The sequence below is a fragment of the Biomphalaria glabrata genome, chromosome 14, assembly GCF_947242115.1.
Source record: "Biomphalaria glabrata chromosome 14, xgBioGlab47.1, whole genome shotgun sequence".
In the NCBI taxonomy this organism is placed as follows: Eukaryota; Metazoa; Mollusca; class Gastropoda; family Planorbidae; genus Biomphalaria; species Biomphalaria glabrata.
The window spans coordinates 12,615,895-12,634,387 of NC_074724.1; the positions used below are offsets into that span (position 1 = coordinate 12,615,895).

Consider the following 18,493-nt stretch of genomic DNA (forward strand, 5'->3'; position numbering starts at 1 on the left):
TGGTCTCGACACATCACAAAACTAAACACTTCGTATATAAAGATTAAAGAAATTAAAGACTCATATTTCCAGAATAAAAAAAGAAAAACAGCGAAAAACAAAACAAACAAAAAAAGTACACGATCAAGATTTTCCATAACGATAGTGAAAACCCTATTAGCTTATTAAAAAAATATTGTTCTAAACTTTAAATAATTTTTTTTAATAATTATTTTTTTAACTCCCCCTTCGGATGCCTCCGGATGAGTCAATAACCCAACCTTTTGTGTAGGACAAAGTGAAAATGTAATGTGAATGTAAACGACTGTAGGGTGATGTAATTATTATGTTATATTTACATTTATGTACAACTAAAAGAACAAGTTGGTCTGGTAGAACTTTTTATTGCGTTTGAAAAAAAAAAACAAATAATGTATGTGTGACAATTTTCTGTTTAATTATTTCTTCGTAATTCTTCTTATATTAAGTGTAGATTAAACAGAATCATCACACGCCGGAGATTATATTAATAATTTTATAATTCAATGAAGAAACATCTCTGTATTCTCTCAAAACTTCTTTAATAAACTTGCTCAACTTTTACATAACAGTATGCAACTATGCATACATTTTATAAAACAGATATAGGGCCTAAATATATATAGCCTAATAACAGGGCCGGATCTAAGTGGAGAGCCCGTAAAAGGATTTTGAGGACCCCCCACCCCCACCCCCCGTTTCCAAAAACCTTAAAAAAAATCCACTTATTAATAATGATAATACTTACATCTTAAGACATGACATATTTTAGAAGAACAAAATTGAGTACTTGTAAACTTAACCTCGTTTTCTTTTTTTAAATGCATATATTAGTTCAAAGAATGTATTTTGTTTTTTAATTTACGGAGGGTAAGTCTCTGGGTAGAAAAACTGCCGTAAATCCAGAACTGTTAGTTGACACCGTAAGATTTGTGGGGAAAAAATGCGAAATATAATATTAAAAAAAAAATTTAAAAAGTTACTAACCAGTCGAAATTCGGATATTTTAAAAATCTCCTTGTGGAGGCCCCTTATCTTGTGGAGGCCCCTTACCTTGTGGAGGCCCCTTATCTTGTGGAGGTCCCTGGGCAATAGCCCCGCCTGCCTTCCCTTAAATCCGGCCCTGTCTGATAATGTCTTTAAGTACATTCAAATGACAAGCTTTGTGTGTAATAAAGTTTACAGTAAATGTTTTGTTGTGGGTAACCCTACGTATGGGCTGAATTTTAAAAAGAAGAAATGGTAAATTAAAGTGATAAAAATATACGTAGTATAGGGAGGGCTTAGTAAAACTATTGGGCGAAAGTTTTGCGCAGGATTTAATAAAATGTAATATTATATAGGCCTACATAAGCTCAAAGCTAAAAGCTAGATATTTGGTCTATTTAAAAGCAACATAAATAGGCCCATATGTTTGTATGGAGACAACCATAACAATATAATTTTTAAAAAGGTTCAATTAATGATGGTTTTGAAAAAATTATCGATCCAGAATACTTTGAATATTTTGAGGATTTTTGTTTATTCATTGTAGAAGAGTAATCCATTGATATTCGTACCAAAATCAAGATTTAGTTGGGTAATCGACACGGGTAAAATCAGCATCATTACGTTTTACAAACTAGACCAGCATCTATGTAAAACAAAGTGCGTATAGCCCTTAATTTATTTATTTTTACTAATACAGTTTTAAAAATAAGTTAGAATTAGGCAAAGCCACAGAAATAAGAAATATACGTATGCTTAAGACCAGTGTTTCCCAAACTTTTTCCTTAAAGGAACACTTCGCACATACTAAGTATTTAGCGAAACGCTTTTTTTTTTTTTTTAAGATAGATTACTTTACGTGGTGATCTACTAGTTTAGTTGTTCCAGTAGTTCAGGCCTCGCGGACCTGTACTTTCCCGCGGAACACAGTTTGGGAAACACTGCTTAAGAGCATACTTATATAATCTAATTATAATTGAAGTCAACGCTGTTGAGTAGTACTGAGAAAAAAACTTTTAAAAATTTGACGTCGATTCACAGAGAATTCTCAAAAAACATGTATCTTCATCTGAATGCAGCTTTTTATCGCGTGTTCTGTCTCAAACAGATCACACTTCAATCTAAAAACAAAAGGAAAAAAATATATATAAACAATATATTTTGATTTTATGGATTGAAGAGAAAGTTACTAAACTATTTACTGAATACACACAAATTTGTTGCTATACTCGAACTTTGATGCACACATATGTTTACATGTTAAACGGAGCATATCAATGTATAAGTGAGCGTATTCTTTGAGTGTGTGTGTGTGTGTGTTATTTTCAAGCAAATTGATTAGAGAGTATTGCTTTATTGAACGCTTATTCATTGTACACGTCATGACGTCTGCTGGGTTCTGCATTTATTTACTTTCGAACTTGTTGTTGATAAAGAGGCTTATATGCTTTAGGCAAGTCCAATCTAAGCTTTACCGACTCGCCAATTGAATAGTTTTAAGTTACTTTGCTACTGGACAACCTTCGCCTTACTGCCTTTGATCTATTCATGGTTAGTAACTGTTTTGACCCTCTGTAGGGTGAGTAGTTGGGAATTTAAGATAATATCTATTGTGTTTCGAGTCGATTTGTATCTATTAGTTTAGATCGAGAAAGTAGAGATTTATTGTCTTTTTTTTTTCGTGGGGTGCTAGTGTTGGTGCTAGTGTTAATATACAGACCATGAGCGTAACTTGGAGGTGTTCACTCCCCACCCCCTACAAAAAACCTGTTTTCTTAAAAGTTGTTGGGCTCCATTAATAAACTAAATCTACAAGAATTCAAGTAACAACATGAAAAAACTAAAGCAAAGCTACGGTTATCAAATTTTAAGAGAATGACCAATGAGAGTTTTGCGGTTCGACATAAACATGGACAGACAACAAACAGACAGAAAAACAGACAGACAGATAAATACACAGATAGATAGATAGATAGATAGATAGATAGATAGATAGATAGATCTCGTGGTTTGATGGTGCACACTATAAGTTGAAAAACGTTGGCTTAGTCTTTTCAATATCATGTTTTGAAATGCAAGATTCATTGCAAGATGGAAAGACTATAGTGGACTTACTTTATTTCAATGGACTTGAAGAAGCGATAGTCATCACCATAGATGATTTCATCGTCTCTGAGGATGATCTCCTGATTTTTCTCGGTATAAAGAACTACAACCCAATCATCTTTGGGATTTCCGTTGAGGATGTATTTTTCATTCAGTGAGATTAACAACTGTTTGAATGATCAGGATTTTAAAAAAAAATATCTTCAGAAACAAATAATAAACATAACAAAAACTAAAATTTTTTATTGAGACGCTGGAGATGGATAGGTCACACCCTTTGCAAGCCTGCATAACTAGGCAAGCCCTAACCTGGAACCCCCAAGGAAAGAGAAAGAAGGGGACGGCTCAGGAATACATGGCGCCGCGATTTGAAAGCAGATACTCAGACAGTTTTGAGAGACTCACTAAGAAACGAGACGGTTGAAGCTGGTTGGTGGCATATGCCCCAGTCGGGACCACAGACAGAGATGATATGATATATACAGTGATGGTGCTCTGTGCGGCAGCTCCGCGTGATGCGCTCCAAAAAGTAATTTAAAAAAGGAACTAAAACAGGGAAAAGACGTTGTTTTTTTTACCTAAAATATTCTGTATTCGTTACTAAAATATTGATAATTAGTTAAAAAAAAAAGTAAAGTTTACCAAAAGATACTACTAATTAATCTTGAGTGTTTTCTAGCCGGCAGAACTATCAGTTATTTTATAGAGTTATGTCACCCCCCCCCTCCCAAATTAGCCAGATTAGTTAGTCGTAGATCTGTCCTCATCGACCGCAAGTAATTCATGATCAACTGAAGTTAGGAAAAACTTTGCTCGAATGTAGCCACATTTACCGCAAGGGTTAGAAATATGTGAATATTTGGGACTGAATTATCTAGATGATATTTTTTTTTAATTAATAAATCAAGGCCTTTTGTTTCGGATGGTTGGAGGGTTCTGAAGCAATTGCGACAAAATCTTTGAAGCCTCTTTCTCTCCAGACGAAATTCGTTTTTGTCAATGACACTAAAAGCACTATGGATATTGATTTTGATCTGAGGATTTAATAATTGGAAAGGCAACAATTCATATCTGCCACATCATGAGATTGCTCACATCAGGTGATTATTTCTTGAACTATTCGGTCTAAGGAAGAATAACACTACCCCTTACCATTTTCTTGTGTTTTTACAGAATCTTCATCATTTCGCCACGTCTGCACTAATTTCCAGATCTGAGCACATGCTTTCGGCAAAGGTAATATTGGCTTCAGCAATATTATCCCGACTAAAAGTTAAGAATGATTTTAACGTTTTCATTTTGAGTGTGATAGTACTTGTTTTTTTAAGGTAGTCTTGCAAGTCGGTTATTTTAGTTAATACAGGGCCCAAAACCATAGAGAGGTAAGACACTTACAAAACTACATAGCAACTAACAGTCCGTCTGCTGTAGTTCTAGTAGAAGACGTTTTAGTCAACATATCCAGAGTTTCTATAGCAAATGTATTGCTAACCATCTCTTCTGGCGCTCCAGCGGATTTCAACCAAGCGCTTCAAACGAGTTCTGGTTATTTTGGTGAGGACGTCCCAGCGGTGTATAGAATGTAAGAAAACGATGTGTAACCGGCCAAGTGTATCAAAAAATGTTACGCTCCTCGAATTTCCGCCCAGTTCAGAAAATGGTTCGAGCAGCAATTTATTGCACTTTAGGTCTCACTTCTAGAATAGGCGAAAGGTTCTGGACACCGTAGTGTTGCCCTTTTATGACCACAGCACTATCATAGCCTTTACCTCTGCAGCCTAATATCTTTAATCCATCCGAACGTAGTTTCTCTAAAATCTTTCCAGCGATTCCATCGGCTTGTCCATAGTGTTTTTGAAGTCAATAAAAGAACGTGTACCCCATCATTATCCACGACAACGTAACATGACGTTTTGGAAGCTGGATCCAGCTTTGAGACATCACGTTTATTGTCAAAAAAGCAATCACAATTACCCAATAATACAGAAAATGTATTTTGTATTTTTTTGGGGACACGTACGTATTCGGGATGAAACACAAGTTCTTTCAAGAGTGGTCGTACTTGAATAGTAGAAACTATAAAAATGTTATGATGCTTAACAATTCGATGTATAATAAGGATATACATTTAAAGATTCTGATACATGGAGGCCAATTCGAAAATAGCAAGCTTTTGGAGCATCCAGTTTACAAAATGTGAAAGTATTTTAGTAAACCTTAAAAAAAATTTTTTTTTGCAATTTTTTGCAATGTAAAATCAAATTTCTAATCTCTTTCGCTTGTGGCACAGTGATCTACCAATATGATTTCCTTGACATTGTTTTGTTCCGATCTTCCTCTTCTCGTTTTCAAGTTACATAACATAGCATAACTTCAATGATTTTACTAAATAAATTTTAATCTACACTTCAATAAAAAGAAACAAACAGTTTTGCCCTTAGATCTACCTCTGCAGCTGTTTGATATTTCAAGATTCTGTGATTGACATTATTTCCATCTGGTAAAGCCACAGTCACCACAATGTCTTCTGTAGCACAGGCCTCTGTAGAAAATGAATGTAATATATTAGTAAATTTTAAAATTCACATGAATATTTCATTATTAGAATCATGATGTGCTTCAATGTAGTTACCTGTATAAAACGTAGCACACTGAAGCTTTAAAAAAAGGGGGGAAGTGGCATAAAAAGGTCGTATAAAGGCTGTCACCCCTCCCCCCGTCTTTCACAATCTGTCACCAGTAAGCTATACGAAATTTGATATAACGTAAACGAATTTAACGAACGTAGTGACAGAACTTTAAGAGGGGCTTCAGTATTGGAGGTGAAAAGCTGACTAGTGTTAGCATCTTCAAATACCTCGAGCTATTGTCTCAGATAAAGGAACGAAACCCGAACTATTAGCTCGAATAGTACAGTCTACAGCAGCCCTTTAAAAACTTAAAATAATATGGAAACACAAAGGCTTAGCCCTCGGCACCAAAATCAGACTGATGCGCTCCCTGGTCATGGCCACATTTTTATATGCTTGCGAGTCTTGGACGCTGACTGCAGAGCTAGAGAGGAGGATCCTAGCAATGAAATAGAGATGCTACAGAAGGATCCTAGGTATCACATTCAAAGACCGCATCACAAACCAAGAGATCAGAGACTGAGTTACTGCAGCGATCGGACCCCATGATGACCTGCTAACTGCAGTAAAAAAAAAAACGCAAGCTTAAAATCTATGGCCATATTACAAGATCTTCCGTGCTCGCAAAGACCTTCCTTCAGGGAACAGTACCAGGAAAAGAAGAAGAGGCAGACAGAGAAAACGATGGGAGGACAATATAAAAGAATAGACGGCCTGACATTGAAAGAGGTTCTAAATTAGGCAATAGACAGGGAGGAATGGAGAAAGACGGTGGAAGAGTCTTACTTGGTGCCCCAACGGTCCAACAGACTAAGGGATAGGTAAAGGTAAAATGAAAGAACTATATGATATTTTATGAATTGTTTTAATACCACTAGGAATAAGTAAAGTTCCCCCATTAAAAAGATGTATAGGGCAGATGGTTTAAAGGTCATCTGTTTCTGTAGCCCACGGTTAACGGGGGTGTCATGTGGTTACAACAACGATCACGATTTTCATGTCAGGTACCCATTGGAGCTGGGTGGACTCAGAGGCGCCCAAAGATCTCGAGATTAAAAAATCCCAGGATTCGAATCCGGGACCTCCGGTTCGGAAGCCGAGCGCTTTACCGCTCAGCCACCGCTTCACCAAAAGAAGGAATACAATTCTGCATTTCTGCTGGTAAGTGTATGAAAACTAATTTACGTTTTCGCAATTTATGCATGAATTTATTGCTAGTATGTAGTAAGCCCCTATATTATAACCCACCCCTTCTCCCATGCATTGAAAAAAACAAATTACTGTGCGTGTTTATGCTGACTACGCTGTGCGTGTTTATGCTGACTAAGCTGTGCGTGTTTATGCTGACTAAGCTGTGCGTGTTTATGCTGACTAAGCTGTGCGAGTTTATGCTGACTACGCTGTGCGTGTTTATGCTGACTAAGCAGTGAGTGTTTATGCTGACTAAGCTGTGCGTGTTTATGCTGAATAAGCTGTGCGTGTTTATGCTGACTAAGCTGTGCGTGTTTATGCTGAATAAGCTGTGCGTGTTTATGCTGACTAAGCTGTGCGTGTTTATGCTGACTAAGCTGCGCGTGTTTATGCTGACTAAGCTCAGTAAGCTGTGCCTGTTTATGCTGACTAAGCTGCGCGTGTTTATGCTGACTAAGCTGTGCGTGTTTATGCTGACTAAGCTGTGCGTGTTTATGCTGACTAAGCTGCGCGTGTTTATGCTGACTAAGCTCAGTAAGCTGTGCCTGTTTATGCTGACTAAGCTGCGCGTGTTTATGCTGACTAAGCTGTGCGTGTTTATGCTGACTAAGCTGTGCGTGTTTATGCTGACTAAGCTGTGCGTGTTTATACTGACTAAGCTGTGCGTGTTTATGCTGAATAAGCTGTGCGTGTTTATGCTGACTAAGCTGTGCGTGTTTATGCTGACTAAGCTGTGCGTGTTTATGCTGACTAAGCTGCGCGTGTTTATGCTGACTAAGCTCAGTAAGCTGTGCCTGTTTATGCTGACTAAGCTGCGCGTGTTTATGCTGACTAAGCTCAGTAAGCTGTGCGTGTTTATGCTGACTAAGCTGTACCTGTTTATGCTGACTAAACTGTGCGAGTTAATGCCTTCTTCCATTGTAACTATCTATCAATATTTTAGAATTTCAAAAAACTTAAAGCTTTACAAACTTTATAATATATAACGCAAATAGTGTCACTAAAAAATTCTTAAGTATTGATATTTTCATACATGGCTTTTCGTGCATCCGTTGTACAAAATAAAGTAAATGTTGATTAAAAATTAAAATTTCTAAGCTATTTCATCTATAGAAAAATGCATTAGACTTATAACTTATTTAAAAACAAAAAATCGGCAACTAAAACGAGGTATTAATGAAGATTTGAAACAAGTTAGATGAAATTCTAATAAGATATTGTTAAAATTATAGCTCAATTCTAGTTCAATGGCAACAGTGTTGTTGAATTTAAAGTCCTTGACATTGGCGTGAAAATCTGCACTTTGGAGTTGCCAACAAAGTCGTATAAGAAGAGCCTAAAAACTGATTCTGCAGTGCTCATAAATAGAGTCATTACTCTCAACATCGTGACAACAAAAGGCTTATACAAGTAACGAGTGTTTCATATAAAGAAATCTATTCACCTTTCTTATTACATACCTTTAAATTTCAAATATCCTTATCTTTAAATGTGAAAAGCACAGTAATAGCACAGAAACATTTTGTCCATCAATTTAATTGTTAATCAGTTAAATGTATCAGTGGATAGCACAAGAATACACATAGCACCGGATGCTTGGCCGTGTGGTATGCGCCCTGGACTGTCGTCCCGATGCTCCCTGGTTCGAACCAATCCCGCTGCCGTTCCCTCCTCGACGTGCAGGAGATCTGGGCTAGTATGTAATAAGGTTCAAATCTGAGGACCAACTGAAACGCGTAAAAACAAACTAAACATAGCACAAGCAAAGTATAGGCCTACTCAAATAATATTCTCTAGCCTTCCAAATGATAAATTAAAAAACATGCGCAACGAATACTAAACTATTTGCTCCGTTTGTCTCTAGCTAGTGAAGCCAACTTGGCTTAAATTATAGATTTTTTAAATGTCATTTTGTATCAGTCGAAACTTTCAAGAGGATCTCTCTGCTGAATAAATGTGTCACTGGCGAAGTGAAAAATGGAGTGCATTTATTGACAAATGTTTGAGATCCCTAATGTGGAAAATATTTGTATACATTTTCCAAAGCCATTCAAATCCTATATTGAAGACACTGATGAGGATCACCAACCTATTATTGAGACATTCCTGCAGCCACCTTTTTTATGTTATTCAAATCATTTCTTAAATTGTTTATTTCATGATAGATATTCTCCGGTTGGATTGGACATTCATAAAGATTTGGCATCCTTTTTTACTTTTTACCCTCAAATGTTTAGACTTCAGAGTAAGCATGTATTGAATTTGTAAAATATAAATACCCCTCCCAACCAATTGATGCTGGTTTTAGACCCCATCCTGGGACACAATTCTACACACCCTATTTAATTTCAGAGTGAGCTTGGTTGCTGAGTGGTAAAGCGCAAGACTTTCGAATCAAGATGTATCGAGTTCGAGTCTCGTTGAGAATTGGGTTAGGGGTTAGGGTTAGGGATTTTTAAGACGCTCCTGAGTCAACAAACTCTTATGTATATCCGATAATAGTCACGGAAAAGTAAATGCGGGTGGTCGTTGTCCTGGCCACATGACACCCTCTTTAACAGTAGACCACAGATACAGATGACCTTTACATTATCTCCCCTATAGATAGTAAGGTCTGAAAGAGGAGCTTTGCTATTGAATTTCAGAAGTGCCCATCTTGATATGTTAAAGAGCAACACAAAATAATATCACACGTGTCGAAAACTGCTGACGGCTTTTTTATTTGTTTTTGTTGTTTCTTTTTCTGCCTAGGATGACGTAATGCCCGATGGCACCTTTTTTTTGTCTACTTATAAAGACAGCATCATAGCTTTGAACTAACAGTTTAATATCAAGACAACTGATTATGTCTCATTGCTAGGTATATTTGTTTAACTAAGTCTGCAGATTCTCAGCAAGAATATCCCAGTATTAACTCTTTGATTTCTATTTCTTTGATTCTCTTGTCATTAGAAATTAAAAAAAAAATCAAATTTGATGCTATTCTAATCAAAAATTAAATTTGCCAATGTTAAATCGGTTCTTTTTTTTTTTTTAGCAGCAGCAGCAGCAACTGCATTACTCATCAGGTCTTTGACGTTTTGGGACGATGTAAGTAGTTTTTTTTTGTTTGTTATTAAGTTCATCAAACACTACATTATACTTGGATATCAAACATAGGATTACACTGTAAGGAAACTTTTCTATTAGTTCGCATTTTTAGTGGTATTTTTTTTTTAGTCAGAAATATTAAGAAAAAATTGGATTCATTCAAATTCTTAAAGTAAATACTTTTTTTAAGAGCCACGAAGGCCCCGGCCATAGGTAGTGGAGTAGCAATATCTTGGTGGGCCCACTCCCCCCCCCCCCCAATAAGACAAACTTAGTGTGTGACAAAAATTGAGTAATCTGAATGTATGACTATACCTTTTTATTTTATAAGTAATAATGTCATTACCTTTGATTCCGTTTTGACTCCATACAAGTAATAGTGTCTTAAAAGTCAATGTTTGTACAACTTCTTAACAGAATTAAACTACTTAAAGGTGTTTCAAGTTCTTTTTCAATGATAGGCCTATACTATTGCATTACGAACACATCCCCAAATTTAAAAGTATGAAAGATTGATAAAAACTATAATTTAGTCATATGTTCATTAGTTTACTGTAATTATATGTAACATTTATTTCCTAAAACTACCCTATTCTTGTCTTTTAAGTAGCAAAGTCTTAATCAGTGCATCATTTCTAAACTTTTGGCTGTTTCTCGATCAAATAAAAGAACAGCAAGTGAAGCCAACCTGCTCTGTGTCATAGAACTTTTAAATAATTTCTGATCAATGGTAACTTCAAAAATGCTTGCTATGCTGAACTAGCTGCCACAGATTTAGTAAGAGAAACAAGATGAGACAATGTTTGGAAAACTTGATAAGAAAATGTAATTGTCTATGATAAAAAAACAGCCAAATCTCGTACTGAACACAGACTTGATATGTCTTTAAGGAAGGCTTCTTTAGAGGATTGTATCTCTGAACAATATTCTAAAGCAATATTTTCTGGATAAGACTCAGGGGATTTGGGAGTCTCCTGTTTGGGGGCCCTAGCACTTTGACATTTGACATCATGACATGAGATAATGTACTTAATAAATATATATGCCTACATTCAAATTGGTACAGTATATCAGTAAAATTAACAAGAAATAATAATTGAGAATCTTTTAATGAATAATACCGTTGTTTATTGGCGAAAAAAATGCACAAGTGACAAATCTCAATTCATTTCGCTTCACGTCGTGCATTCTGTTCAGCGAAGGCATCTATACTGTCTAGTATTTGTGACTCCACTGACATTAAAGCCATGTTAAGCCTTTCTTGCGTCATTGTGCACCTGAGATAGTTTTTGATTAGCTTGAGGTTTGAGAATGATCTCTCACATGACTCAATGGAAGTGGCCTGAGTTAGAAGTATTCGGAATGAGGTTGCAAGGTTTGAGAACACATCATTACCATATAAAGCCAGCCTCAATATGTCAATTGGTGATTGTGGCACTGGTTTGTTGATAAAAAGTACCCGTGCATCAATGACATCATTGAACAAGCAATTTGCCTGTAACAAACAGGAAAAAGTAACACAGTTTTTCATTAGCAAGAGGTGTCTTGGTTCAAAAAAAAACCCAATGGGGTCCACATGGTTTTCCAGTCTTAGAATATGTCCTTCATCTCCATATGAAGTCTGTCCAGCACTTCTGTTGCAACACGTTTGAATTACAGTTCTATTGGCAGTCCTACATCGGAACTCAACTCCCCATCAAATCTTTTCTTTCTTCTGGTTATTTTGATTACAGGAAATCCATAGTATTCACTTCCATCTTTTGTTTTTTCGATGTACTGGGTGATCAGTTTCGCCCGTTTTTTCATCATTTTACAGAAAGCACGAAAAGGTTTTAATTTCTTACGTAGCTTCCCTGTGTGCAGTCCAGAAGTTTGTAGTTTCTTCTAAACTATATTCATTGGGTGCAGGAGATTTGATCAGAATTCCAGATAAAAAAAAATCATAATTTTCCACTGCATGAAGAAGATTCTGTGCATTACTTCAAGTGTCCCTTCTTTTAGTTGCTGATTCAGAAAGTTTCTACAACAACTTGATGATTTAGTCGAGAAAAAAAGTTGAACAATTCATGTATAGTTCCAAGAAAAGGTGAGTATTTCTGGATCTATCTTAGCAGAATGAAGAAGCTGCCAGGTTCAGAGAGTGATTATCACAGTTCAGAAATGTCCCCTTTGGATTTAGGAGACGTTTCTGTAGACCAGTCAGCCACCCATTGTGGCTGCGTTATCATAGGTTTGACCTCTGCACAGAACAAAGTCCAGTCCAATGTCTGTAAAAGTTTTCAGAAAAAAATCTTGATAATGTTATCCATCAGGTTTCCAAATTTCAAAGTAAGCAACGAATGACTCTTTTATTTCGAAATTATCATTATCCAAGTAAAGAACAATTAAGGATACCTGTTCTTGATGAGAAACATCTGGGGGCGGGGGGGAATCAAGCATCAGAGAAAAGTAAAAAACTTGCTTGACTTTCCCAACAATTGATTCCCTAACTTTATTGCCCATCAAGTTAATAAACTCATTTTAAATTTCTGGTGAAAAATAATGTGTCTTCTTATATTCGATTCTATGTTAGTGGTGTTTCGTAACTTCATCAAATTCTGCAAGAAATTTCAAAGATGCTAGGAAGTTCCTAGGATTGGGTGAATTCAGTTTTTCGTTGTGACCAAGTAATCTTGAGTTTGTTTTTGCAAAGTACTTAATAGCTGCTGCTACAAGCTTCAGAATATATGGCTCCTTTTGTCTCGAAAGGCAATGGATGCGCCCAAGTGAGTCACTGGTTTTGGCTTAATCTTGAGACGGGGCAGAATCTGGTGTGGCTAATCAAGCCAATTCTAGAACGGCAGACTTTGCCACAATTCGTACATTTGTGTGCCTCTGATTTAGGGCTAGCAGACAGGGCAGCTTTCTTTTTTTCCCTCTTGATTAAAGCCGCTTCAATTCTTTTGTTCTCAGCAAGGGTTGTCCCAGCACGCACAGTCTGTCTCCATGCACTCCGGTCTTTGGCTATGTTTTCCCACATACTTTCACTGATGCCTGAGGCTCTCATGTCTCGCTTGCAGACATCTCTATATGTTAGTCTTGGGCGGCCCTTGGGTCTGACTCCTTCCACAAGCTCAGCATATAAGATATCTTTCGGGATTCTACCATCTGGCATGCGGGTGACATGTCCGAGCCAGCGTAATCTCCTTTGTGTCAGGAGAGCATACATGCTGTTCATATTGGCCAGTCTCAAAACTTCCTGATTGGAGACATGGTCCCTCCAAGAGATGCCCATTATGCGTCTCAGGCAGCGCAAGTGGAAACTATTCAATCTGTGCTCTTGGTACATGTATGTTGACCAGCTTTCACTGCCATAAAGGAGAGTGCTCACAACACAGGCGTTGTAGACTAGGATTTTGGTCGCTGTGGTCCAGTTTTGACGGAATTAGACGAAACGACCTCAGTAAAGGAGCTGAGCATTGCCATTGACATGCTTGCACATGGGAAAACACCCGGAGGAGATGGCATTCCTGCTGAAGTAATTCAGGCTGGAAAACATGCCCTAATCAAACCACTCCATGAACTGCTAAGCTTGTGCTGGGAACAAGGAATGGTCCCCCAGGAATTGAAAGACTCCAACATTGTTACAATTTATAAAAATAAAGGCGACCGCTCTGATTGTAACAATTACAGAGGCATCTCACTGCTTAGCATAGTCGGAAAGGCTTTTGCTAGAGTGTTACTAAAGCGATTACAGATCCTGGCAGATCGTGTTTATCCAGAGTCGCAGTGTGGCTTTAGGGCAGGAAGATCTACAACAGATATGATTTTCTCTCTGCGGCAGCTACAAGAGAAGAGCAGAGAACAAAAGCAGCCCCTCTTCATAGCTTTTATTGATTTGACCAAGGCCTATGACCTTGTTAGCAGAAGCGGTCTGTTTGCTGTACTAGAGAGAATCGGCTGTCCAAATAAGTTAAGAAAACTAGTGTCAGCTTTTCACGAAAATATGCAGGGCACCGTTCAGTTTGAAAGTTCTTCCTCCAGGCCATTCTCCATTAAGAGCGGTGTAAAACAAGGATGTGTACTGGCCCCTACACTTTTTGGCATCTTCTTCTCAGTCGTACTATCCAGTGCTTTTAAATCCCTGGAAGACGGAATATACATCCATAGCAGATCCGATGGAAGGCTCTTTAACCTGGCACGTCTTAAAGCCAAAACGAAAAGGCGTCGTATCTTGATAAGGGAGCTGCTGTTTGCCGATGACGCGGCACTCGTATCTCATTCACAAGGAGGTCTACAGAAGCTAGTGAACGCCTTAGCAGCTGCTTGTCAAGAGTTTAGCCTTACTATAAGTCTCTCCAAGACCGAAATCCTGGCACAAGACGTTGCAGAAATACCTATAATACAAATTGGGAACCACACCCTTTCAGTGGTGCAGGAATTTACCTACTTGGGTTCAACAATTGTCAGTAACCTAGACTTAGACATCGAGCTGACAAAAAGGATAGGAAAAGCTACCACAGCATTGGCAAAACTCTCCAAGCGCGTCTGCTACAAGCTTCAGAATATCTCTCCAATATTACTGATTTTTTTAAACTTTGCGAATGAAACATATGTGACAGTTCGTCTGGTTCTGTCTTAAACTTTTCTTCTTCTAACTTCCACTTCAAAAGAGATTGTCTGTGGTGGACTCCATCTTCAAGTTCTTTCAGTCTCTCATGTTTCTTCCATTTGGTGAAACCAACTCAAGGTTTGCTCAATGCACTAGATGTCTTTTCTGATGCCTCAGAAAACAGCACACGAGCAAAACAAAATAAACATTCCAAGTGTGGAGAAAAGAGCCAAGATTGGTTGCAAATTTCTCCTGTTGGAAGCTTTCAAGTGAACCATGATGCCAAACTTCGTGATTTGTTTTGTGTAAACTCTAATGGAAACAAATACCGTTCATCTTTGTTTTGGAAAAATAAGCTACCCTTTAACATAATTTCGCTCGCAGTTCCTCAGGAAAAATTCCAGGCTGGATATATCCGATGTCTTTGTACTTAATTACAGCTTCTTCAACTTCTGGAGAAAGTGATTTTGGAAGACCATCTTTTGACTCATCACTTCCGATGTTTTCTCGGACTGTGGTAAAAGGTCTTCCCCAGAAGTCTCTTCAGCACTTCTTCTCTCATCTCATTTTCACTTCTTCGACTGCTGTGTCTTTGTAGGAATCATCTGAATAGTGATAATTTTCTTCGACACGTTCATGGTCTCCTTTGTTTTCAGTGCTCTTATCAGGTTTCTTCTTAGATAATGCGGATGATGAAATAAACTACCCTATATACCAAGTTACTTCCTAAGAGTAACACAGCATTAGTCAGTGCTACTCCTTGAAATTGAGATTAACCCCGCACGGAAAGTGTTGATAATCTGTGTGGAAGACATACAAACAGGGTCACTAACTTATATAACAACGTGAAAAGCAAGATTACATGTCAGTGACGTCATATTTAATTTATTTAAAAACAAATTTCGGACACTCATTTGGGGACCCCTCAGATGGGGGCCCGGGGGAGGGGTCCTCGAATTTTCCCTCCCCCTCCTCCCCAAACCTAGCTACGCCATTGATAAGACGAAACTAGAAGAATGGTAGCATTATAAAACTCATGTCGATTACACTTGAAATGAAACAGGTTATTAACTTCTCAAACATGACATTTTTATGCCCATGAAATCTGTGAAGTAATCGAGAAAACAATGACATCAATAGTTTGTGTAAAATACGTTGATTTTGAAAGTCTTCACTGCTTCATAAATCATGTTTTCTTACCAAGTGAGTCATTGTAGCTGTACGAGTCCAGTAGTAGACAGAATGACTTGTGTTTAGAAGGCAGCTCGATTAAGTACAACAAAACATTATAAGATAGTGTAGCCAATTGTGTTAATCTATTTCTGATTAAACTGACACATTATTATTTGGAACTCTTGTTGTCAAGTTCTTGTGTTAGATGTGTTGTGTTGTAAAGCACTGTTTACAGAAGGCCTGGTAGAGAGCATATTGTAACAATATTTTCTACGACTGTATTTTCTAATAGTAGAAAATAATAAGCGAAAATCCAAATAATAATGTGTCTTCAATCTAGATGTGGGGGCGCGATGGCTGAGTGGTTAAGGGCTTTGTTTCCAAACCTGGGGTCATGGGTTCGAATCTCGGAAAGGCTGGGATTTTGAATTTCTGATTCTTGAGGCGTCCCTGAGTCCACCTAACTCTAATGGGTACCTGAATTTAGTAAAGGCGGTTGGTCTTTGTGATTGCCACATGACACCCTGCATGCTAACCGTTAGTCAAAGAAACAGGTGACGTTAACGTCATCTGCCCCATAGATCGCAAGGTCTGAACGGGGGGAAACAAATCTAGATGTACCGGTATTAAACAAAAATGTTTTACCATTTCCATTGAATTCTTCTTCCAATAGTTTATTAAAATATCTTATGTCCATCTCGTGGTAATTGTTGTGAGTTTGAAAAGCCCTAATCAAGTAATTTGAAGTATTTTAATAAAACAGAAAATATTGAAAACAGTAAACTAAACCTTCTGGAATGAGCTAAGCTTCAATAATAACCAAAACAAAAAGGCAAAAGATTTCCGTAGTCACCAAATAATTAAGGGTATTCCCGAAAAAAAAACCCTAATGAAGATATAAATAGCTTTGTTGTTCCTTTTTCAGCGGCCCCGAAAGAGGAAAAGACGCTATTAGTTTTGTGTGGAATGTCCGTCTGACCGTCCGTCCCATTTAGATCTCGTAAACTAGAAAAGATAATGAAAATCCGACATCGTAATATTTTAGACCATTTATAGTTCTGATGCAACGGCTATTTTTTTTCTTTTCTGAAAGCGAAAAATCTAATTTTTAAAATCACTTATGCAAGCAGTTTTTTCCTAAAAATGCACCTTTTTTTTTACAGCTATTTACTATTAATAGTAACAAACACGGAAGGCTCTTTGGTAGAGACCGGAATGGTTCTCTATTCCTGTAATACATTTACAGTTTTAGATTTTTTTTCAAAGTTCTGTCAAAGTAACTACTACATTAAAAAAAATGTTTTTTTTTTAAAGAGAATTTTTTGTTTTTATGGAAATGTTTTTTTTCTTCAGGATTTGAATAAGAGATTGACACTTTACAAAACAATTAGATATTCATTATAAGACACCAGTTAGGCCAGGCTCACATCTAACTTCACATTCAATTTCACAAAACCTTTGGTCTGCTGGACCGCTGGGACACCACACACGATCTGTCAACCTTCTTTCTCCATTCTTCTATGTCATTTGTCTTTCATAGAATTTCATTCTGATGTTCTTTCTGAAAATATTGAAACCTGCCTTTTTACCTGCCTGGGTGGACCACTTCGGGGGGGGGGGGGAGGTGATTTTGAGTTTGTGTTTCCACACAAGTAGGCCTAATAAAGAATATGGACATTGATCGACGAGAGGAAAGATGCCAGAGGTGTAAAACAGACCTGAAAAATTCAATACAAAATTGCAAAGAAGTAGATCTGGAATTGAAATGAAGTTGCAGGGGAGATGAATGAGCTTGGCTTAAAAGTAAGGTCAAGGACTACGAGACACAGGCGGCTGGGTAAAAAGCGACACATAAAAAACAAAGGTCCCAAAGGCCTGTCATGCTTCTGAGAAGTTCTATACGCCGAGCGGCGCCAGAGGACGTAAGTTTAATACAGCTACATGAAGACCCCTCCATAGTAACGGAAATAAAAAGGAACAGACTACTTTAGGCTGGTCACCTCGATAGAATGCCAGAGAACAGAGGAGCAAAGATTGTTCACCGGCAAAAACCAAAATGCAGGGCCCCAAAGGAAAGACTACGAGCACGGTGGCTTGATAACGTATAGGCAGATCTACAACAGCTCAAAGTCCGGGCATGAAGATGTCACGTAAAGTTCAGGATAGATCAGAATAGAAAATTGTGTTAGAGCAGGCCAGGACCCCTCCATTGGATGTAGTACCACTGGGATGGATGGACATTTTTTTAGCGCGAATAAAGTAAAAAAGAAATGTAAGACAAATTACAAATAAGCTGACTTAGGGGGTGGGGAGAAAGAATTCACTCTAAAATAATGGACTGTTATATTTCTATTAGTGCTTTCTTAATAGACCGCGGTCTTTTAGGGGGAAATAAAAAGGTTTTATAGAAAGCTTGCTTTTTAGTCGAGGTGTTCAGGTTGCGAATCTGTCAAAACTGCATCTTAGCAAGCACCTGAGAGGTAAAAGAAATAAGTGTACGAGATGTCACTCGAAGTCCTACGGCAGTTGATGAGATCTCGTCTCTTGATACATTATAGAGTCAGTGAGTGGTATTTTAGAAATATTATGTATAAATATATATATATATATATATATATATATATATATATATATATATTGTATGGCCGGAACGGTTTTACAAGGGTATATATATATATTATATATATATATATAGTCATAGGGAAAA

The 18,493-nt window shown here is 37.4% G+C and overlaps 1 protein-coding gene across 1 annotated transcript; it reads right to left on the minus strand.

The window, feature by feature from the left end:
* Positions 1 to 543: 543 nt before the first annotated feature.
* LOC106073889 (uncharacterized) lies at positions 544 to 16,633 on the minus strand. The gene is made up of 4 exons (XM_056010555.1): positions 16,432 to 16,633; positions 5,559 to 5,653; positions 3,121 to 3,278; positions 544 to 2,126 (listed from the first exon to the last, which is right to left on the minus strand). The coding sequence occupies exons 1-4, from the start codon at positions 16,481 to 16,483 to the stop codon at positions 2,054 to 2,056; spliced, it is 378 nt and encodes a 125-aa protein (XP_055866530.1). The 5' UTR covers positions 16,484 to 16,633; the 3' UTR covers positions 544 to 2,053.
* Between the last annotated feature and the right edge of the window lie 1,860 nt (positions 16,634 to 18,493).

Bases quoted from the DNA above. Each gene is read 5' to 3' on its own strand.
- LOC106073889 (XM_056010555.1), bottom strand. From the start codon at position 16,483: ATGGACATAAGATATTTTAATAAACTATTGGAAGAAGAATTCAATGGA. The intron at 5,654-16,431 runs GTAAAACATTTT...CATTTTCTACAG, and splicing joins AGAAGAATTCAATGGAAATG to AGGCCTGTGCTACAGAAGAC. The intron at 2,127-3,120 runs GTAAGTCCACTA...TTTTGTTTTTAG, and splicing joins TTCAAGTCCATTGAAATAAA to ATTGAAGTGTGATCTGTTTG.